The 25,656-nt window shown below is 38.2% G+C and overlaps 1 protein-coding gene across 1 annotated transcript; it reads right to left on the reverse strand.

The window, feature by feature from the left end:
* Nucleotides 1-329: 329 nt before the first annotated feature.
* LOC134658083 (GMP reductase 1-like) lies at nt 330-23,173 on the reverse strand. Its single transcript, XM_063513686.1, has 8 exons — nt 23,007-23,173; nt 6,209-6,328; nt 5,614-5,704; nt 3,486-3,652; nt 3,063-3,128; nt 2,265-2,387; nt 1,216-1,432; nt 330-577 (listed from the first exon to the last, which is right to left on the reverse strand). The coding sequence occupies exons 1-8, from the start codon at nt 23,091-23,093 to the stop codon at nt 408-410; spliced, it is 1,041 nt and encodes a 346-aa protein (XP_063369756.1). The 5' UTR covers nt 23,094-23,173; the 3' UTR covers nt 330-407.
* Nucleotides 23,174-25,656: the final 2,483 nt, after the last annotated feature.

Raw genomic sequence — 25,656 nt, forward strand, 5'->3', positions numbered from 1 at the left:
AATTTACTAAATTTAAAATTAAAAGCAAAATTGTCTATCTATGCCCTTGCCAAATTCAGTTAAGTTTCATAGCCTGTTTTATTTAAGTATTCATAAAGCTTGTACCACCGTCCACACTGATAAGTGACAATTCGCAACTGTAAACACAAGATCCATCGATGGTCAGATACATAGAGTATATTGAATAGTGTCAGATACTAGTAAGAGTGTTTCGGTTAGTACATATAACACGTAACGTAACTAAGCATATGCGCAGAAAAAATATTCTATTCCCATTTCGTAACCAGTTACGAAAAGTCAGTTACGAAATGAGATGTGTTTTTTTTTTAATTTTTGGACATCTACCACCGTTGACGGTGAAAAAGACTTAGATAGTTGGCAAGGACCGAGTACTAAGGCCCCATGAATTACGAGAAGGCGTCGTTGACCTGCCGGCTGCAGCGTATGAAGGTGGCGCGGCGCGACAGCTCGCGCAGTTTGGCCGCGCCGACGTACGTGCACGCCGAGCGCAGCCCGCCGAGGATGTCCTTCACGGTCACGCCGACGTCTCCTCGATATGATACCTCTACGGTTTTACCTGGAATGGATGGTGCTAAATATTTAATACAAGTCTCTGCCTATGATTCTTCCTGTTACGGATCGGCCACGACATTACGCGACTGGCGGCGGCGGCAGCGACAACCATGGGTGGGACTGAAAGGTCCGATCGCTGTCTCCCCAACCTATGGTTATCGTTGTCGCTGTCGCAAGTCGCGCAATGTCGTGGCCCAGCCGTTAGACACCTGTCTATTTAGTTCGCTGTAAGTACTATCCTTTTGAGTGGATCCAGGCGTCTGCCAGCTGTTTATCGGTAAAGGTCTGTAAAGACCAGTAGTTCCTCAGAATGTGTTCTATAAAAACTACCACCTCAATATCAAGTTAGAACTTGTGTTTTTATGTGTGCGGGTTTTTCCAGGAGTGTGTAATTGAGAAACGCCAAGGATAGATCCGGTTTTTCACCTTCATATGACTACGCAACTGGTTGTCTCCAACGATCGTACCACCAACTTTTATGAATTTAGTGGTGGTATTGGGAGGTAGGACATTTACCCATAGCGCTCTTATGATGAAATTAGACCCTTCTTACCTTTAGAAGAAGTATCTCCTGGAATATCCAGCGAAAATATGTGTGAAAATATACGTTGTCAGATTTTACAGGAGAGCTAAAATTCTCACCTTCAGAAGACCTATAATCCGCCACGCCCCCCGAATGTTTCTCCATCGCAGTCGCAGAAGCCATGCCGTAGAACAGCTTCACTTGCCTCCCATCAGGCTTGGTCACAACCTCCCCCCCACACTGGTCGTGGCCGGCGAACATTCCGCCCGCCATCACGAAGTCGGCGCCCGCGCCGAAGGCCTTGGCCACGTCGCCGGGACAGGTGCAGCCCCCGTCCTGATTGAATAATAAGTTATACAGGCGGCCTAGCCAAGGTGACGATCGCTTGCACTTCGCCATCGAATCGCTTTGTGTCTCTCTGACACTCTTCCATATTAAAGCGACAGTGACAGTTGCGTTTCGATCGCAACGGAGCATAAGCAATTGGCACGTTGGCTACGCGGCCTGTTCAGTTTCTTCATTCTATTTTATCGACATACGGGTTTTATTTCAGCCATATTGTGCGAGGCGAATATGTAGGTCATACTGAACAACCTTTACTATATGTATAACCAACCACAAAATGGCAACAGAAATTCCCTCAACTCGCATTCAAAGAATTGACAATCTGATCAGCCGAAGGCAGATATGGAGCAGCCATATTTTTGCTATATTCAAGTGGTCACGTAGACTACACGTGACCACTTACAGACGGTACAAATTTGTTGAAAATAGCTCGAAATAACCGCCTCCTGTGTCCCACTCCCACACTTACAAATATAATAACTGCTCTTGTGTTGGAGGCCAAGACTCATTTTGGGTCATCGGGCCAGCCAAGTAGTAGGTAGTAGTAGTAACAACTTATTGAGCAATGGGCGGAGGTTAAATCAGCAAAGGGCTTTGTACCATCAATTTTGTTTTGCAAATTATAGTGTTCTCTAGGGCTTGGTGTTTCAATAGGAGGAAAAGCAGCGTATTGCCATTCATAAATTATTTATTGCTTTTATGGGGTTTACAAGATTTTAAAGTATTTGTTTACATGTTCCAGCATAAACCCCGATGGGGCAAGCAATATGCATAAAGACTTATTCAAGGACTTGCTAAGACTTCATTTATGTTTAAGACTTACTGAAATGATGTGTCCTTTGAGGCCATGCGCGGCGTCGGCACATTCTATAACGGCGGAGAGCTGCGGGTAGCCCACGCCAGTTTTGATGCGGGTGGTGCACACTGAACCGGGACCGATGCCGACCTGGACAGAAAATAGTCATTTGTTTTACAAAGGGTCAAAGTTGTTGTTTAACGGCTCGTGCTAATACGCGAGGGTTGCAAAGCAAAACAAAACAAAATTTGCCCCCGAGTGAAACACAAAAATGTTCACCACATCAACCCAAAGAAAATATTAACTGTAAGATATCAAACAAAATCAAACCAAATCAAATCCAAATGAATTTTATTAAATATTTATCATTCAAAATCATCATTTAAAAGTCAATTCTACCAGCAAACATAAGAAAACAAATCAAAATTTGCATTTGATTACTTTGCCTCACATGTGAATAAAATGAATCTTTGATATCAGTTTTTAAACAATCAAGAAGGCCTTTACCAGTTGGTGTGGTGAAAATAAATTATTAAACTTAATGAAGACTGGATTATACCCGCACCAAATAATCAGTCCTTTGCATCGGCAGGGATTTCTTGGGTTTCGCTCAGAGCTCAGAGTGAAAGCAATGGTTGACAGGTATTATGGTTGACTGCGGTGTGTCTTTTTTGTGTGGGTGTGACTTAAAGAAATCATAAAACAATGAAAAATTGATTAATGGAATTTTTCCGCAACTTTCACATTTGTAAATTACATATTCGAAAAATGTGGCAAATTTTTATTTGAAATATGGAATTGAGTATTTTATGAAAATATAAATACCTTAATGATATCTGCTCCGGATAAAATTAGTTCTTCTACCATCTCTCCAGTAACTACATTGCCGGCCTATAACAGAATATAATGCATTGTTACCATAATACCCCATGCATACCTTGACACCTACATAGAACATGATACAAGTATATAGGTACCTATTGTACCTAACAAAATATTCCAAGGAGTACATATAGAAGTGTGTAATTGCCATAAACACTTAAATAATAGTGTTTCGGGTTTCACTTTCCTCACATACTTGAGATGTGAACTCGCAGCGTTCAGACAAATTAATTTGATATAATATCCTTTATAAGATACGGGAGTACAACATGATACGTGAAACGTGGCTTGTCGAATACCCCTCCAGGATTCCAGCAAGTCATTTTTAAATACCTTTAAACAGAAATAAACCTTAAACGTACTTACAATAATGGTGTGCTTCGGGTACGCCGCCCGCACTTTCCTCACATACTCGACGAAATGTTGCGAATATCCATTGGCGACGTCCAGACAAATGAATTTGAGGTCTTTGATCGTGTCCAGGATTTCGGTGAGACGGTTATAGTCCGCCTCGGCAGTGCCCGAGCTGGCGGCTGGACAAGGAAAACAAATATTTATATTTAAAGGAAAATGGGAAGATTCACCGCTTCTGACAAAACTCAAACTTGCGAGCTTTGGAACCGCTCTTCCGGTCCAAAAGCTGTGAAATATGTAACAAAGTCGCTTCCCGCTGTCTGTCTGTCCATATATGCTTAGATCTTTAAAACTACGCAACGGATTTTGATGCGGTTTTTTTAAATAGATAGAGCATTGACATAGATATCTAGGGACTGGCTTTACGGGCAATAATAATGAGGCATGACAGGGGCCAGTACAGCGGTGTGAAATCGCTACAACGGGATTGGTAGATGAATTCGCATCACGCGCGCGATTGGTTGACGAGTTCGCATTACGCGCGCTATTGGTCGCAACTATTTAGTTGCGTTAGACTGCACGATTGGTTGGAATTCGTGAGTAACACCGCTGAACTAGTAGGTACCATTTTTAGTGCCCCATTAGCCCGTCCTTATAATTTGTTAGCCCGTGGGAAGCCGGGGCTGGTCGCTAGTTCTCTATAAAACATTTTAGGAGTATCGCTCGCAAAATATATGTGCTTGAGAAAAAGTTAGTTTGGACAAAGAAAAATCTTTGAGGTTACCTAAAGGAAAAACAATCAAGGTTTCTGTGTCGTAACTGTCATATCTAACGATTTAATTGGAAACGACGTACCTAAATAGAATTACGAAAAATTCGCTTCTAATAGTTCTAATCGTCTTTTTAATTGCCCTGATTGGTAATTGAACAGCCGTTCGACTCACAATTGAGTAAATTACTAATAGCTTTTCTTATACTGGGTGTTTTTTCACAAGGTGAGTATATCCTCTCTAGTGCAGTGGTTCCCAAAGTCAATGCACCCAAGTTAACCCACCTAACAAAAACTGCCTAATCCTAGCTCCAATGATGAGCGATGTTGATGGAAAGAATAATCTTAATGTCGCACAAAAAACTCAGAGATTAATATTTCAAAAGCGAAAGTCACTTTAACGGCTAATCCCCAATTAGATTCTGATTTTGATCGGGCACAAGATATGGAAGATAATAAAGGGATCCTTTTAGAGTTCAGTAATGGAAGGGTGCCAATTGCACAATTATTTGTGAAGTTTTCAAGCCAAGGGTACCACTTGGTCGCTTATCATATGGACGAAATTTGCGTATATTTTTAATTTTTATACGAATAGCTTTTGCTTGAAAAGGACACAATTACTAATCTTTCGCTGTCCAACTTAGGGTCACTTGCACCTTGCACCATTCCACTAACCCGGGGTTAACCGGTTAAACCTGGAGTTACCATGGTTACCAGTACAATTTGACACGGGGCTAACGGTTTAACCGCTTAACCGCGGGTTTGTGGGATGGCGAAATTGGTCTTTAATCTATATCATATAATCAATCGTAAAAGGTAAACAGTTGAAATTTTTGCAGAAATGTTTTTCAATTGCACTAGATATAAGAACTAAAAATGTCCGTCCTCTATGTAAATTTTTTGGTATTATTCTTTGTGTGGTTATACAACAAAGTAGACCTACAGAACAGCAACAAATGATCTTAATAAAAATAATCTAATCGCTATAAAATAAACGTACCGTTACCGAACTCTTTGTGAACGCCGACTTGCACTTAGCTAGATTTTTTACTCCTCGTTTTTGTAAGAATAAAAATAAGTTTATTGAATCGTGAAAGGGAGGATTAAGTTACTAATACCTCACTCTGTAAGAAAAAATAAATGGATTGTAAGATTCATAATACCACGCTATTTAACTATCAGTCGATTTTAATTTTGTTGTCGAATTCTTTTCATGATTTCGATAAAATTTGGTGAAATAAATAGAAATCCCGATGCTACTTAAGTCATACTGAAAATTCCTGGACTGACTTAGAAAAAATAAGTTTTCTCATATATCAGAATCCAGAAACTTGAAGTATGACCCACGTATTCTGTACTTTAAATATTTACCCATGTGTTCCAGGCATTCTGTGTGTTCTTCTGCGAATTTCTTCCACTCATCTATCGAGTAATATTTGTGTATACACGTGAAGAGGCCGTGCTGAAAAAAAGTGGTATACATTGAGTTATACTGATCTACATCTATGTCTACATATAGACATGAAACAATTGCATCTTGCTATCCTATTAAAGCAAATAACTCCGAAACTAATAATTGTTAACCCAAAAATAGTTATAATGACCACCAACATTTTAACGACATTTTAATTAAAAATGTCATGCAAATATTTAGGTAACATCTCGTTATCCTATAAAATTAATTAATGCAAATTTCTGATAGCAGTTCGGCGCTGTACGGATCGCAGTTCTAACCTAACCTAATCTATTTTTCTTGTGGCAGTTCGGTTCTGTCACTCTGTCAGTTCTAAACAAATTAGGTGAACATAGTAAACTAGCTATCTACTAGTGTAGGTAAATTAAGACAATTTTTTTTGGTGTTAAGTAGGTATATTTTTTGGTAAAAGAGCTTAGGGTATGAAAGTATTTTTAAATTGTTGGTCATTATAATTGTTGCCAATAAAAAATAGATATAATTATATCTCACCTTTGACAATTCCCTCGCCATTTCAAAAGTCCCGACGGTGTCCATGTTGCTGGCCATGACCGGGACTCCCCGGTACGTCTGTCCGGAATTCCGGAACGTGATCTCCCGGTGGAGATCCACCTGCAAAACGTGGTCAACTTATTCATATTCACTTATAGGATACCTACCTAAATTGTTGTCATTATTTTTTTGCGTGAATTGGAATAATATATTAACATGTATGTACAATTTTAATGCATTATAATTTTCGGAATTAATTTTTATTATGTAATGGACGGTGTATGATTAATACCAAATAAAAATCTATCTATCTATCTACGCAAAACTCTGCATAAAGTGCGCCACTAGCATAATCTGAGGGCCTATTGCGAACAAGGAAAGAACATAGTTCATAAATAAATATAGTTCAGCTGTGTGCGGCAGAAAGTTTCTGGAGAAACGTACTGAGTACCTACTGCCAACCATCTACAGAAGTGGTGGAGATGGAAATGTAGGGATACTTAGTAAGAATATATAGGTAGAACCTATTCCGTTTGTACCTATATAATTATTATGTCTAGATCCCTTCCGTCTCCTTACTTTCTGCGAGCATGTTTATAGGGATACAGCACATTCTAGGAACACGAACACATTTTTGTAGATGCAGGTAGTCCGATAACACTGTGCTATGTGGGCAAAATGTTACTTTGTAACAAAGCAACAATGTTTCAGATTTAATTAGAGTATGAATAACTGCTGTCTACGATTCTCTATTAATCTTCTGGTGCATTATTTCATGCATGGTGTAAAATGTATTTATTTTATTTATTTATATATATATATATATATTTCGGGGATCTCGGAAACGGCTCTAACGATTTCGATTAAATTTGGTATATGGGGGTTTTCGGGGGCGAAAAATCGTTCTAGCTAGGTCTTATCTCTGGGAAAACGAGCATTTTCGAGTTTTTATATGTTTTCCGAGCGAAGCTCGGTCACCCAGATATTGAAACTTATGAAGAATTGTAAACTCTTTCATTCCACATTTCCTGTAAATTTTTATTTTATTGTCGAATTTATTTTTCGACAGATTCTGATAAAGTTTGTTGGATGGATAGAGTTTGCTATTCTCTACAATTCAATATAAGCGCATCTAAAAAAGATTATCTGGGTTACGAAAACGTATGGTATTTTCGTAAATAAACGGAAAATTAAAATGAGATTTTGAATAAAAAAAAAATTAAAATTTTGAAAAAAATACACAACATAGTTCTTTACCTATAGATGACAGGAAAACCTATTAGAAATGTGCAGTCAAGCGTGAGTCGGACTTAACCCCTCGTATGCTTAGACACGGATCCGTTCGTGGGAATTTTAATCTATTGTTGTAAATGTCAAGGTCACTTTTTTAATGATCAAATTTGACAGGCCGCATACGAGGGGTTAATGTACGGAACCCTTGGAACGCGAGTCCGACTCGCACTTGGCCGGTTTTTTTCTCATCTAACAAAAAAACGACAAAATAAAAATCTGCTCAAATGCCAGCACATACACACAAATCAACAGTCAGTGGGAAGTGACAGTCGTTGCACACCTGCCGATCGATGGTAACTGCTCGTCACAGACAAGACATCCTCTAGACTGAGCATAATAGCGCTACCGCTACCCCCTCTGCCACAAATATATGGTAGTTTTACTCCATTTTCAAGTGTCTTTGTGTGACGTCCGTGTCTTTGAACGGACCAATCACGGCTGTTCACTCACTACACTGCACTGCACTTCCTACCTTTTGTAATGAAACACTTTCTTGACAACTTAATACTCATTTATTCCGAAACCAAATTGACTATATACGGGGCTGTGGAAAAATCTTAACAGGGCGAAGTAGCCGACAGAACAGCGACATCTATGTCATGAAATAATTGCTCTAAACTCCGTCTAGAGGATTCCTAGTCTATGCTGCTCTTCGACGTAAACACCATTACCTATCTACAGTACTGCTACTCTTTACTCTACATCAGCAAGTACGGAGAGTAGCCTCGCAAAATCAGTTAAGGCCCAGTAAGTTCGTGTTCTTCTCTCTCACACGGGGTCCCTTTGTTTCCCATAAAGTTTTAAGTCATAATGTTTGTCATATTATCATTAGTCATAAAACTGAAACCGTTTACTTATCAGGATTTTCGGGTTTGTTCCTGGTTCGTCGTATTCCTGTTTCGTCGGATTCCTGAGTCGTCGTATTCTTGTTTCGTGGGAATTATATACATATAATTAAATATGTCGTGCAGTAAACCAGTATTTACTACCTAAATATGAAGATTTAATGTAATCACCAGTGATCGTACTTTTTCTAGAATTTTTAGCACATTTCGACGAATCAGGAATCCGACGAAACAGGAATACGATGAAACAGGAATACGACGAACCAGGAACAAACCGATTTTCGTAAGGTTATCCTATAGATAGGTTAGGTTTGTTTTATGGCAATCCTGAAAAGTGACGTGTTTCTGAGGGGCTTCCGCGAAAACCGAAATTCGAAAATTGCGGGGATCTTTCTCTTTTACTTGTCACCTCGCTCTACCTACTTACTTACCCATACTAACCATAATATAAACACCCCCTTTAGATTTACCCCTGAAATTTGGCCTTGTGATTTAGTCGTGATCGTCTAGTCTAGCGTTAGGACCCCTCGAAGTGAACCGCGGTACCCTAGGTTCTTTAATGAGTATCAGCTAAATTTTGGACTCTGATTTTATTTACAATTACCTGGACTTTGGGAAAAATATATTATGAAATTGGAAGCACATTTATTATGATGTTAACGAGTAACTTACTAGAATAATTTATTAAAATACAGAAATAATACTGAAAGTTACCAGAATTTATTATTGTAATGTAAATGTTGTTATATTTTACTTCAAATAATGTTATTTAGGTAAATGCAGCATATATGATAATACTGATATAAAAGAAATATATTTGGTAAAATGAGTTTAAAAATGGGGTTGGTAAAAGCCTGCCACAATCTATTAAGCCTCCGGGATAACATATGAGTAGCACTCCTGGGGTAAGCCCATTTACACCCTAGCATTTCAATTTAATATTATTAACTACCAGCTTCTATACGAAATATGCTACCCATACGCTCGATGCAGGACTGGGGGCTCCTAGTCCAATCAGCAAGGTCAATTGGAACTCCTACCCTACTCTTTAGCCTGACGGGCTATGACCAACACTTCGGAACCTATGCGTACCTAGATGGCTATGGAAAGAAGTGTCTAAGTATCCATCAGTCATCAAAATTACTATTCTTTTTTATTTCAAAAACTAGGGATGCGAATCCCATTTCCATTCCCCAGAACTAAAATATAAACTGTATTTCTAGTCTTTTAGAAGTATAAACGAAGTACTAAGTTTATTTGTTAAAAATATACTATATTTTATGAGATTGGAATATCAAGATGAGCATTATTTCACTCAAAATATCCTTTGGATTACTCTTGCCTGCCAAAGGTTCCCTAAAACAGCTAGTCGTCAATTTTCTATCTCCGAATAGACTGTGTTCCTAATCCCAACTTGATATTTATGATTTTATTGTGTAAATACCTTAGAACCATGATTTTAATACTCAGTACCTCGTCTTTACACCAGAAAACCAGAATCTCATAAATAAAAATAGAGATAAGATTTCACGTTAATTATTTTCCCCAAATAATTAAAATACTGAAAGATTTAAGCAATTTAAACCCTATACCTATTTACGCACAATTTTAGTATAGCGAGACCGTAGTTGAAGTCCATTAAAAGAAGAAATATATCAATTTTACAGACCAAGACTAAAACGAACCCTAAATTCCGAATAATTAGTGTGTGAATTTACCCTAAACCTACCCTTGTCCCTACTCTAGTATAACCAAAGCACAGTTCGTACTTACCATCGACCTGGTACTTTGGAATATACGCAAGTGTATCCCTACTAAGAAACTGTAAGAGTTCGGCGAGCGATTTCGAGAATGCAACCTAACAGCTCGTGGACTTGTCTCCCCCCATGGCGGGTTGCACAGAGGCAGGGTGGCAACATGGGTAAGACAGGGCCCTATTATGTATATAAGTGGTATAAATAAATATATTTAATATACGAAGCCTCCAAATACTGTAGATTTCAAATGGGCCCAGATTACTCCGGATGATGCGCACGTGACATCCCCATTATTCATCTAACAGCTGGACATTGGAGAGCTAAGGAGGGAGACGTTTTTCACCTTCTATGTTGGTAAAGAGAAGGTGCCAAGATAACCCTCATCTTGGAGCAAAAAGACTCCTAGACAGCTCACATTTAACACCGCAAGGGGTGAGCGGTCCAGTCGGACAAACAGTCAGTCCAAACAATGATCTGGTTTTAAAACTATATAGCAAAAGACCCCATAGTAAAACACTAAAATAACTAGGTTCAATTTTACGAACCAAACTACTCACAAAATCAAACTAACTAAACACAGAAGTAAAATTCCCTTAAACACCGCTATCTAAGTTCAGTTTTATGACGATATTGTCCCCACAAAACCAAACACAGACACGCTTTCCAAGCCCCTGTTATGCAACGATATTGTCCCTGCATAACGTGACGGCACTTAGAAAACACAGTGTAGAAAACTTCACTATAACAACACACAGTAGCAAAGAATCCCCGCAATAGCCCAAGTTCAGTTTTACGACGATATTGTCCCCGTAAAACTAAACACAGACACGCTTTCCAAGTCCCTGCTATGCAACGATATTGTCCCTGCATAACGTGGCGGCACTTAGAAAAACACTGCGTAGGAAACTTCACTATATTTAAATCCCGTACACGGTAACAAAGAATCTCCACAAAAGTCTAAGATCAGCTTTACGACGATATTGTCCCCGTAAAACCAAACACAGACACCATTTCCACGTTTAAATTCACCAGGATAATTCCCGGCAAAAACAAACATAGTAACAGTAGTAGAGGAACTTTGCTCACCGAATATTTAAACGCCCGAGAACCAGAGTCACTGCTAGCCGATGGTTGAAGAATGAATGAATACCGGCGGTCCGCACCTGCCTTTTATACTCTTTTACTGGCGACATACTGGCGACATAACGGCGACATACTGGCGACATAACGGCGACATACTGGCGACATACTGGCGACATACTGGCGACTGGCGACTGGCGACTGGCGACATAATGGCGACATACTGGCGACATAACGGCGACATACTGGCGACATAATGGCGACATACTGGCGACATAATGAGACAAACATTAATCAGAAAGTACCAGGATACCATGACTGAGGAAGAGGTCATTTGCCCCGTACCTATTAGCGATATGCAACCGACGACCAGTGATTTATTAAGACAAATGTTTACCAAAAGTACCAGGCTACCATAAACGAGGAAGAGGTCAAAAGTCGTAAAGTTCGATGCTACCAAGATCTATCCCTTTCACGCTTGCGTCTTAGAGAAAGACGGAGATATTCTCAATGACGTCTACGCACACATTCACAGGCAATAGTCGGGTAGTCAGTTTGAGTAGACTAAATTATAATAAAAGGGAACGCTTTATGGCCCCTCTACACGCACGAACCTGCAAGTGTTATTTTACTTTGAGATACTTTCAGCCTCTTTCCGAAAAACACTCCTGTGTGGAAGTATTTTACGTTCACCAGTAGCAAACATAGCGGGAAGTTTAAAATCTTAGGCGTTTTGGACTGTTTGTATTAACTCTGTACTAGGAGTTCAGACTTCAATACGACCGAACGTCACGCTGTCAATGTCACTGTCATTCTAATGCCAAAAGTTCACATATTTGGGTTAGTTTCAACTTGTGATGGTTATTTTACGTAAGTTATTAATCTAAATAGCAAAAAATTTATAGTGGGTTATATATTTAATGAAACCACAAGTGATGAAATACGAAACGTGCACTTCAAGTTGTAATTGTGACATTATTCATTGGAATCATGCATGAAATACGCGACTGAAAGGGATTTTAGTATTCAAGGTATTTCTTTCTAGTTTGTGTGTTTTGTAATGAACAAATTAGGTTAATACTAGGTATGTAATAGGCATACGACCAGTCACATACTCCAATGCAGGCGGATTTTCGCGGTTATAGCCCTGAACTACTAACGAAAATGCGCGCAAACAATACAATACTTTTTGGAAACAAGGGGTCTCACACTGAGCGTAGGTAAACGAGGAAGTGCATGCGCGTGCCCGGGAGCGCAGATATCATGTTTTTTTTTAACGTTTCAATAAAAAAAAAGTAATCGATACGTTTCCTTAAACTTCATAGAGTAAGACCAAAGAAAGTCTGCAGCGCAATAATTTGACAGCGAATTAAAAAAGCTATATATGGCAATGTTTATTAGCAGTCAGTAAACGTTCACTCACTATGGTATGTGTTTGTCAAAATCGTTTAAATATTCGTTGTGTTTTGTGATGAACGGAAAAAACATGGTGAAACCTTACAAAACCGGCGTGCGGTTACTTTTCCGCATGACGAATAATTTTACACTTGTAAAAAGTCAGCACGAGGCGATTCAAGCTGAAAAACGACAATGTTTACAAAATTTGGAGTTGATGGCGGGTAAGTGGAATAAAACATCTTGATACTTGCACCATATGTACTTAGATAATATAATATTGGTTTAGACTAAGGTTTCACAGCAAATTGAACACACTTAATAGGTATAGGCATACTTACCTTATGAACTTCCTTAAACATTTCGAGAAACTCATTGGTACTAGCCAGGTTTCGAGCTCGAACCCACAACCTCCATGCTTGCTTATGCTCACGGCATGGGTACAAGTTAAAGCTAAAAATTAATTTTTAATAAGTATAATTATGTTTATTGTTTTAATGGTTAATTTCGTTTTGCCGAAAACTGTAGTTCGAAAATTGCGGGCGATTTCTCTGTCAATCTAATTACGCCTTAATGGGAGTAAAAGAGAAAGATGCCCGCATATTGCGAACTTCGGTGTTCGCGGTAGGCCCTCTGTACCTAATTTACCACTAGGCCGTCGCGGATATTACAAAAACTTAATAATTTTGATGGAGCCAAATGTGACGTTCTCCCAATATTATTTATCAATTATTATTTGTCTACATATTAATAGTGACATCTATTGTTGGAATGAAATTTATTTTACCATAATGCACGGCATACATTTTTCATAGACGGTAAATATGGTAGACATTTCACAAGTATCAAGATTATTTAATCCATTTTCTGTGGTGTTGTCACATACTGATTTTGAAAAACTACTTTTAATCCAGCGCTGCAGACTTTCTTTGGTCTTACTCTATACATAGCCGATTTTTAGATGCAATTTTTATATTTTTAGCTTTAGTGCATAATTTGTAAAAAAAAAATTAAATGCATTTTATACCTATTATGTTCGTTATTTTTTTCTATCGAGCGAGAGTCAAAATCTCAGTATATCGAATCGATACAGTCCGTCGAGAAAGGCCTCACTCAAAATTGATAGTTAAATTTATGGCAGCACTATTGTGATCCAAAAAGCGTTACGACTATAAAAACTCCGTTGTCGGAACCTACTGGACCTTAAATATCTAGTAACTTATTTTTTGCTGAAACCTGCCGAAATCGAAAATTCGGCCGTACAGTACCAAAAATACAGTTTCAGCGCGGCCAACAGGTTTTTTGGCCGAAACAGAACCTTCTGCCAAAAATAATTTTATGCCGAAACCTACCGAAACTTCGGTCGGGTAATATTTTTTCACGTACCTATAGTCAAAAGTAGGTAATATATTTGTATACAATAGGCCTGTAATAATCTAGTTCAGTGTGTCATATAATTCGATAATGTTGACCCGAGCGACCGCCATCGCCAGTCTGGCTCCGACTAATGCTGTGTGACGTCACACTTGATTGATGTTTAGATGAGATTAAATAAATGGAATAAGTATCTAATTTTCGTTTGTCTACACGCAGCGGTCGGCAACCTGCGGCCCGCAGGCCACATGCGGCCCGTGAACCTGTCACTTGCGGCCCGCGAGCCTTTTTCGCTATTTGGTATGTAATATTGACAAACGACAATGTCTGATAAAGTCATAAATATTAACAATGTGCGGCCCGCGTCATCTTCGTTGACTACTATGTGGCCCTTGGCTGCTAAAAGGTTGCCGACCGGTGGGTACAGGGTACCTAGCCAAGGTGACAATCACTTGCGCTACTACAAAGAAGAACGCTTTGTGTCTCGTACTCTTCCACATTAGTGCGACAGTGATAGTTGCGTTTCGTTCGCTACGGAGCGTAAACTATTGGCATGTTGGCTATGCACCCTGATCTAGCTACTTAATTTCTGAGAAAGAGACCGATAATATTCACTTTCTTAAGACTAAACTGTAGACTGTATTCACTGTATAGGGCCCAAATACAATACAATTTTTGAAAGAAAGAAAGAAAGAAAGAAAGAAAATACATTTATTTATGACACACATATGACAAAAACTTGTGGACACATATACAATGTATATATTATATAACATAAAGTGCAAATGCCATAAAAGGGTCACAACTCAGCATGTAGCTGGCAAAGCCAGCGCTGTTCTTCCGTTGTGACCCAGGTGTACGCCGTTCGACGACGAGGCGGCTATGCTTTAATTAACTAATGAATAACTAGATCTATAACTATACCTAAAACATAAAAATTAAACTAAACTATTACATAAAAATTAAACTAAACTATTAATACACTGCAACATTGCGGCAATTGCCGTATCTACAACAGCCCTGACAGCTGTCACTAGGCGTTGCACAATTGATTCTTTAATTTGTGTAAATCGAACAAATTTCTGTGATAATCTGGGAAAACGCGCATTCTCGAGTTTTTATATGTTTTCCGAGCAATGCTCGGCTCCCAGATATTAAGAACCTTTAATTAACAGTTGCCAACCCCGTTGTATGTAGGTATAAGGTTGCCAATAGTTACGGCGGTTACGATAGACGATATAACCACAGATTCCTAAGGTCCGATGACATTGTGCGAGCGGCTGGCAGCGCGCCCGTAGGAAGCGCACAGCGGATAAATAAAGACATCTATTTATATTACGTACGAGGCTACGATACTTTCTCTATAATGTTATGTTTTCCATTGTAAAGTCAAATTCTGTTTGAAACCTATTCCACACAGCATAGTTAACTGTCATGACATGATCCCTATATGTAAGATAAGGTATATACACTTTTTTTATAAAGTTATTCAACGAGTAGTTTATAGTAATGCTGCCGTATTCGAACTTCAAGATATTCACAAGAGACGACACGTACTAGATCCATTCTAGATACGTTATAGTTTAGATTTCAGATAGTTCTCTTTTGCAGCGCAATTCGGGCAACTAATGTCACTTTTACGATAGATCGTGTTAGATATCTATTACCTAGATGTGAATTAGAACTCTAAGTAATATCTTGTGGAAATCGTTCAAGAGTATCTCCAGAATCGCGGAAATGTCAAATTTGACAGGTTACATCTTAAACATATCGTTATCGTATCTTGGCGATGTCTAATAGATGTCTATTACAAAATCCGAATCGGGCCCATAGTCCTTTAGGGCTATTTTGACTAGCACGGGCTATTTTACGGGTCATCCCGCCGACCAAGTACCTACTTAAGTAAGATCGAAATCCACAGAAGAAGATAAAACACGAGGATCGCAAATTATATTTTCGTCACCTGTCATAAATTAAATACGCCATGAACATGTCTTTAAACACTAGATCGTATACTTCTTTGTATACTACACTGATACATCCATCACACATGTTTACAGAACTTTAACCCTGTAACTGGATCTAACCGGCGCGTGCGACGGCGAGCCGTCTAATTAATGTTCATTATCTACAGCTTTTACACAATAGGGATGATGACACATGTTAAATTTTATAACAAAATCTAGTAAAATAGATAGCAAACGAGCAATTTATCACAATAATGTAGATATTAAAATAAAATATTGAAAAATTACAAAAATACAGGACCTGAAACTTTCAAAATTTAAGTTTTTTTTAACTTCTTAAAACGATTAAAGTAAGAGTACCATTCGATTCCTTACATTTCATCCAAAAAAATATTGTATAGCAACTATATACATAAACGCAATATTTCACCGACAAAATAGTTATTTGTACAACAAGTGATCAAAGTTTGATATTTCTTCGAGTGCTTATTTTGAGTCCCGTGCAAGCGAAAGATTCTATAATCTAATTTAGAATCTTGAGCGTAGTAAGGGACTCAAAAGCGCACGAGATGTAAATAACTTTGATCTCGTGTAGTACACAACATTTTTCACCTCAGCGCAGTGAGAACATACATGTTTTCTTAAGATATACAAACAATTAAGTTTAATTACCGCAATGGAACACAAAAACAAAACGTAATAATAAATTCCAGTAAAATAATATAGAAATAACAAACATTAACTGACACTTCAATCGCCAACTTTGACAACAAAAAAAATCTTTGTAAGATACGGTCCGAATTGCGGATACGTACTATTTGTCAACTATGGTAGAAATTCTTAAAAGTAAAATAATTAATTTTGCGTGATGATCTGTGTATTTTTTGAGTTCGTTATTTTAATTGTACAATAAAATACCTAATATATAGTATTTTATCAGGTTTTATGAAATCTTAAACTTTATTTTTATGTATTAATTATTAAGAATTCATACTCGTACGTGGTTTGGAACGATGCGGTCTGAAGTTTTTCGGGGGTCTATTATAAACCGTGAATATACCGTTGAATGTCGTTTTAACTTTTTTTTGTCTGTTTCTTTGCTAACAGTGTGAAAGGGACAGAGATAATAGAACCCAAGTATTTCGAACTTTTATTAGACCCCGCATGTTGAAATGATATTTGACAATAAAGGTCACTTGAATGTCATTTTGTCTCACTCAGTGAGCAAAATCGCATTTTGCTCACTGTTTTTAAGAATCAAAGTACCCTTGTTCGAGCTGCTGAGGTGAAAACGCAATTTTCTTGTTTTGTCCATACTACAAGATGGGCGATGACGTCACGGCCCCTGGCCGTTTTGTATCTAAGGGCGTTTCGCGAGTGAAGTGCGACTTTTTCGTTCGGCCTTTGACTACAATTTCTGACTTTTATGTTACTTTAATGCAATGGGTCCCATATAGACATTTGATCCTAAAAACAAACCAGATCGATTGATACCATAAATGAAAATTAGTCATAGTCTCGTGGCATAGATATACATCCACATAGAGGCTGTGCGGAAAGAGAAGAGTCGTGGAATGTATGGGGCCCAATACATTCCACGACTCTTCACTTTCCGAACAGACTCTACATGTGTATATTGATATACATAGTCATTCACGAAGACACGAACAAAGCACGCATTACATCTATGGTTGCCAGATCGAAAGGCGCTATTATCGGGAAAAAATTTCAATTTTTCGGGATTTTGGGACTTAGGCCGAGAAAAAAACATTCAAATTAAAGTAATGGTATTAAAAACAACGATATTTTACATTATTGGCACCACGTTAGCTGCTCTGTCCATTACGGCTCGACGCGGGTCGCTCGCTCGCTCGACGACAGTTCGGAACTTGAAATTATTGTTTTATAACGTGAAGCTGTTTTTCGGGACAGTTTTCACTTGGTCGGGAATCGGGAACACATGCTAAAAATCAGGAGAATCCCGGCAAATCCCGACCATCTGGCAACCCTAATTACATCGTAGCTAGCTATTAATCTAATATATTAGTGAGATATAATATAAATAACAAGCGAATTAATAATTAATTATGTTACGAAGTGGGCGTGGTCCGACTAGGGCTTCCAAATACCGGTATTAATACCGAAACTGTCTTCATCAATACTGGGATCCCGGGATCCCGGTATTGGATATGAATCGCTTAAAAATATATAGTTTTATTAAAAAGGGGAATTAGAAAGGCTCACTGGAAGACCAGATATGTCCTAAAAGCTATTACAACAATAAACAATCAATGCCGCCATCTGCAATAATTTTATTTCACACTCCAGGTTGGCAATAATTTTATCCAATTTGTTGACTTCACCTCACCAGTCACATTTGTAGTCCAACTTAACCAACCAGACAACATTTTTTCAAATTTCCGTTAAAATTGGTTTGTCATTATTACAGTTATCCTTGCTCTTTCGTTTTATTTTTTGATAAAATTATAAGAACTAATTATGTTAATGTTAATGTCACTATCATCATATTCATCACTCACGTAACTTCAGGATTCATCCACCACCAACCACCAAATATTTATCTGACGTATTAGGCAACGATCTTGTTTCAATAATAAAATGCGGGCTAGAGACCAGTTAGACTTCGACCAAGTAAAGTCTGCAACGATTTTGATAGCATACGCAGTACGCAGTGTGCACTTGCACTGCGCGTGCTATCAAAATCGTTGCAGACTTTTCTTGGTCTAACTCTAGATGCGTCTGACGTTTAGTAAGCTTTTTGATACAGCCGAATTTAATGGATTTAAAGGGTTTGTACTGCGCAGTTCCCTCATTTTTTAAAATACCGGGATCCCGGTATTGCCTTTAATAATACCGGTATTGAAAAATGCGTTTAAAACGACGGGATCCCGGGAACCCGAAATACCGGGATCCCGGTATTGGAAGCCCTAGGTCCGACACGCACTGCCGGGCATCCGATGCTGTAGCACAGAATAAGTAATAGTATTATCATACAGAACGGACACGCACCGCCCCGCCCCGACTCGGATTACTTCGCCCGCGACTGGCCGCGACTTGAATGAAGTTGAATGTGTGCGTAAGTCGCTCTACTGAGAGCATGTCAGGATTCCGTCAGAAACTCAATGACGCATGTACAGACGTGCCGCGCACACATATAAACGCAAATCATTTTTGATGTATGGCGTGTCCGCCCTGGCTGTAGTTGCTGTATCAGAAACCTATAAAAGAACAGCTAAAGTATATCTTTGATGATCTCTATCTATTGAGTACAGTAAAAAAATGTTTATTTATTTTTTAACATGCAAAATTACACGAAATACCTACACCCTACGCTACGGCACGCTTGCATATGAGCTGAGAAATTGCATGGAGAAATTATGAATGAATTCATTGATAATTTCGCCATGCATTTTTACTGCTGATGGTACCTCCTCGAGCTCATATTTTTAGGGTTCCGTACCTAAAAAGGAAAAAACGGGACCCTTATAGGATCACTCGTGCGTATGTCTGTCTGTCTGTCCGTCTGTCACAGCCTATTTTCTCCGAAATTACTAGACTAGTTAAGTTGAAATTTGGTACACATATGTAAGTTTGTGACCCGAAGACATGTAACGTAAACAAATGAATTTTAAATATGGAGGCCACTTTTGGGGGATAAATGAGAAAATTAAAAAATAAAGTTTTTCAAACTATATCGTGTTACATATCAAATGAAAGAGCTCATTGTGAGAATCTCAGATATATATTTTTTTCATAATTTTAAAACAAATAGTTTAGAAGTTATTTAAGAAAATAGGCAAAAAATGACCACCCCCCCTTATCTCCGAAACTACTGGGTCTAAAATTATGAAAAAAATAGCTCTTTACCAGATGACAGGAAAACCTATTAGAAATGTGCAGTCAAGCGTGAGTCGGACTTAATTACTTAGTTTTTGATCCGACCCCTACGGGTTTTAATAGACATTTTTTATGATCAACCTTTCATCTTGTGTAATGAAATGATGATTAAGTTCGCATGAATGACATGCACGTGCTATTTATCTGATTTATCTTACGTTAATTACGTTTCAAATCATAAACGTAGTCTATTACGTTGTATTACATACATATGTATATGATATACAAGGTGATTATATTATGTCTGACCGTACGCTGGCGACTCGTGTCGTAGGACAATTGTCACTAGTCTAGTCGTGGCTTTATAGGTATAGGCCTATCTATAGGGACACAGCTTATGTCACACTTAGATGATAGGAGGTAGAGCAAGCGTGTCCTAGCGACCTTAGCGTGGAGGTACCTACAAATATTGCATGCAACTATAAAATTAAATAAATTTATTTATTTGCGACCAACAACCAACTTGCGATCAATATGTGTTAGTGACAGTTTGACTATATATATCATCATAGTGATACCCCAAATCTTGAAGAGTAGAGTATTCAATAAAACTCCGCAGTACCCCATATTTGTCAATTGACCAAATGATTTAGACAAATCGTCACCTCAGATGAAGACCGCGGAAAACCGGTTATTTTCGGTTTCTTCCGGACTCGCGGCCTTCCTCAAGGCGAGACGAGACAAATTCGATGTGTAGTTTAGATATGACACGTCACTCGAACTGTCTGACTCGTCCAAATAAAGATTTGTTGAAGATAAAGGATTGTGGGACTGATTAACAGTCCGCCGGACGGTATCGGCCTGTCAGTTGTTCGGAACTGTCAACTATTTGTTCTAACTGACAGACCGAGACCGTCCGACGGAATGTTAATCATTGGGCCCTTTTAGGATTAGGATGATTCCAAGCTCTTACAGCTCTTTTTAACCCCCGACGCAAAAAAAGGATGTTATATGTTTGACGCCAATGTATGTCTCACTGTCTGTCTGTCTGTGGCATTGTAGCTCTCCAACGGATAGACCGATTTCGATGCGGTTTTTTTTACGTGAAAGCGAGTTTCCTTGCGGTGGGTCTTAGCTATGACTGATAGAAATCGATCCAACAGTTTAAGGAGTATCAGCTCTTTTTCAAAATGACGCAAGGCATTTTTGGCATGAAATTAATTTAACCGAAGTGATCCCACAGTTCTCCATGAACATAATTTTCTACGGAGCACTAAAAATGGCTACCGCGAAAACCGCAATTCGCAAATGGCGGGGATCTTTCTCTTTTACTCCAATGAAGGCGTAATTAGAGTGACAGGGAAATATGCCCGCAATTTGCGAACTTCGATTTTCGTGGTTATAGCCCTGAGTTTCTTTTTTTCGTGGGATGACGAATTATATCACTACATAGTATAAAACAAAGTCGCGTCCCGCTGTCTGTCTGCCCCTATGTATGCTTAGATCTTTAAAAATACGCAACGGATTCTAATGCGGTTTTTTTAATAGATAGAGCGATTCAAGAGGAAGGTTTATGTATAATTTGTTAACCCTTGCGAAGCCGGGGCGGGTCGCTAGTCAACAATAATTTTAAGAAAAATCGCCAAGTAAAATCGGTCTCCGATTTGCAATTCACTGGAAAATCGTCAAGGCCACAGCATATCGATAGTTGGGCAAGTGTACGTGACAGCTGCATTGGAAAACGATAATCAGATCACGCAATAGCTTAGTTGATACTGTGGTGTACCACGCCATCAGATATATCGGAGCGGCCCAGGTGCTCACAAATATCTGATAACGCACTCTATTGTCAAGGCGCGAGGCGTTAGAGTGCGTGTGCAGAGATCTTTCTCTTTTACTACAATGAAGGCGTAATTAGAGTGACAGAGAAAAATGCCCGCAATTTGCGAACTTCAATTTTCGCGGTTATAGCACAGATATTTTTGAGCACCTCGGCCGCTCCGATATATCTGATGGAAACTGTACTCTGGTTTTGCACCCGACTTACGACAAGGCGTAATGAATAGTATTTTTTAAATGTACAAAATAATTTTGTTTTATCTGACAATACTCTGGGTGTCGAATATGTAGGTTAATACTAAAAACCTTTAAGTATAGTGCGAACCGTTAACACGCAAAAAAAACAGCTTTCTCATGTATAAAAAACCTATGGAACAGCAGATTTTTTTCGCAATTTCGGGGTTGGCTCAGTAGTAGGTAAATATTGCTCAGTGTGCCCTATATAGGGTATTTTACTGAAATTAAAATAAATTCGTTTACGCCATGCATAGTGCCATGCATGAAAAAAAAGCACCAGAAGATTAATAAAGAAACGTAGACAGCGGTTATTTTTAGACACAATTTATATTTTAAAACCCGTATAAAACTATAAAGAGTATTGGAGTAGGTAATTTGATTGCGACGTCACATGCTAGTGTTTCATATAAATTCCATACTAACAAAATCGTTTTGACAGTTCGAAAAAAGAAACTGATTCGACTGCACGACTGGTAGTCAAATACCCTATATACCCCTCAGAGCATGGCCAGACATAACAAAATAACACTAGCTATATTTAATTGTTATACAAAGGAACAATTTTGTTGTTTACCTTTCGCGCGTAAGTATTGATCAATGTTTGCCTGTCATGTTTTGAAACCCTGGCAACGCTCACGGTTCCACTTTGTGATATCTTAAGGGCACGTTCACTTTTAAAGAAACATTTTGAAAGAATAAATAAAGACGAAAATAAGAGTGCAGGTAAAACAACAGATGATAAACTTTGTAATATGGCGTATTCTGATTATTTAAAAAGGATTGCAATTTTATTCCTTCTTAAGAGCATCTTTAGCAATGTGACAAAAGTGTAAAAAAAAAGTTACCCATCGACATGTTTACTGCAGGTACAATGCAATAATAGCGATATAAATAAACAATGAAAATCTTAACATAAGTCAATGGGCATGAAAATACATTACGCTCTAATATGACTTGCATTAGCATCATTAAAATCGAGGAATTGCGACTGTAAATCCAAACAATGGTTAAAAATGTAAATCTAGAGGAAAAACTTGGCCAATGCGGAATTTTCACGCTAAAAAAAGTTACATCACAGCATAGACACTGAAAACTCTAACCTTGATCTTACAGACACTAATTAGAAAAAAAAAGATTGAAAAAACAAACTCACATCGTTCCTGCTTCGGAGTGTGCTCCGCTTAGGCCTGAGAAGTACATCCTTAAAGTCTAATTTAACCTCGTTGATAATGTTGGGCATATTGAGTGTTTAACCGATATTTGTGCGATGTGTTGTTTTGCCGCTGACGCGCGTCCCCTCCCGCGCGCGGTATCGACTGACGGTTTCATTTCACGCGGCGCGGGTTGCCAGCTTTCTTTGTGAAATTGCTATAGCATTTACAATGGTTTTTTGTAACATGAAAATAAATTCAATTAGGTTATTTTTTTAATTTATTTATTTAGAACACAAACAGTCACATAATGCAAATGGATTTTTAGTACAATATAGTGTACTTAACATAAAGTCCGTCAACCAAATCTTGTCAGTAGTAAAAGGCGGCAAATTTGAAAAATCGCGGGTTAGCAACACTGTGTTCGAATAATTCCAAAATGCGTGTCATCTGTGTTTTATCTGTGGAATGTGGATCGTGAAATTCGTGAACGACAGCCGTCACCTTATTTGTTTTCATTTGGTTTTCATTCTGAATCGTTTCTGTTTCAAGAGATATTTCTGCTGTCACCATTAAATACCAATACATTAAATGAGAATAAGCAAAGCTAAGGGGCCTACAATGTACAATCATGCTCGTTGATGGTAAACATTATTAAAAATTGAGGTTATGACAAGTACATGGAAGAACTCTTTCGAACTTTTAAGATTATGTTCAGTTTTTTTGTTTTAGGGTTAAAAGGCATAAATAAAATTAAAACGTATGCCTAAATCTATCCAACAAGACCATAAATCCATAGGCCCACATGTCTAATATTTTCAGCAATCAGTTGTGACTATTTACAAAGATGCAATAGAATACTACAGAGTATTATGCTTGGTTGAAGTGACCCGGTAACATTGGTAACTTCATTATATTTTTTCAAATAATGACCTGAATTATAGTGTAAGCTAAAGTGACCCTTATCTTATTTACCTTTAAATTAAATAAACACCCAAATATCAGTTGTTTTATTTTCAATATGTAATCCTATTTTACAATATATACCAATCAAAAAAATTACACAGGTATGTCATATTCATTCAAAAGAGTACACTAATTTACATTAACAAGTGGCATATTATATTGTAAATAACAAATATATGCACTATCTAATTATCTGCATTTTGATATGATTTTATTTTAGTAAACTTAGAAGACATAGATAGGGAACAAAGAGAATATAAGCACTACGATAGGGAGTTGTTTTTGATATCTTCAAATTTGTTCATCATTTTGATTAACATTGTTTTAACATCGCTTTTAAATTGTCCGTCCGTTTCAAATTTTTTCAATAAACCGCGAGTGACAATTTGAATTGACGTACGCAGGGCGCGCTCAGCGGAAAAAAAAATTATTTTGGTTCGACGTACATTGCTGCTTTTCTTAGCGCAATACTGCTCTTTGAGTGTTGCCCTACTTTAGTTTGCTTTACATTGCTACTGACAAGATTTGGTTGACGGACTATACTTAAGAAACAGACCTGCACGGCTAGCACATGATGGGCGCGACAGTCGACAGGCGAGAAAATGCCGCGACATAGAGCTCTCTCGCGAATCGGTAGCATAAGAGCCGCGCGACAACCCGCTGTCTCGCGGACAAATGTCAAAGCGACATAATTTTGTCGTTTGACAGTTCCACGCGGGATACTCTCGAAAATCGTAGCACGAGTGTACTATGGGAGACAAAATGTCCCGCGTTTGAACGTCAAAATGAGAGAAATTGTCTTCGAGGCTAGAGGGTCGCGACTAGGGTTTGCTCCCGGTACTGAGTTTGGCGACAAGCGCATTTGGTCGAAGTTTTGTTGACTTTTGTTCTAAAAGAAAGATAATTTTCCATATTTTATATTTATTTCATACTACAACACTTTTTTGTTTAAGTATAATTTGAATCTTGAGTTTCATGATCATGCCATTAATATCAAAATTATTATATTTTTTCACAATGACTTGTTTGTTCTCTTAAGTTAAACGAAAATCCGACAGAAAAAAATCTAAGCCTAAGATTGTACGATCACGACCACATCAACAAAGCAAACCTTTGGTGGCGAATTGACTGGGGGATAATTAATAGAAACATAAATAATTGATACAAAAATATTACATTGCTAATCCGGGAAACAATTACGTGCTATCAATCAGTGCTAACCCGTTATATTTACACGCGTATTTTTACATGCAATTATTGTTGACAACCTATATTATGTCGCTCCTTAGGTGTTTCCATTCATTGTGGGATATAAACAACACAATCCCGACCTGAATATTGCGATCAACCTCACTTATAATAAGTAAATGCAAAAGTAAATCTGTACCTATGTACAGTCAGCAGCAATAGTTGCTAAGCGGGCGAGGTGTTCAAAATGATCTTGACGCGACTTTATTGTTAAGAGAATAAGAGCGCGTCAAGGTAATTTTGAACACCACGCCCGCTTAGCAACTATTGCTGCTGACTATATGTTACCTCTTGACGCTTAATCCGCCGAACCGATTTAGACGAAATTTTGTGAAACAACATTCCACAAAGAATGCAAATAATGAATCTGGCAGCTCAACTCAAACTCCACCTCACAGAAGACCACAGCATCCGCAAGCAGCCGACCGGCTTTGGGCA

The sequence above is a fragment of the Cydia amplana genome, chromosome 21 (genome assembly GCF_948474715.1).
Source record: "Cydia amplana chromosome 21, ilCydAmpl1.1, whole genome shotgun sequence".
NCBI classification, from domain to species: domain Eukaryota; kingdom Metazoa; phylum Arthropoda; class Insecta; order Lepidoptera; family Tortricidae; genus Cydia; species Cydia amplana.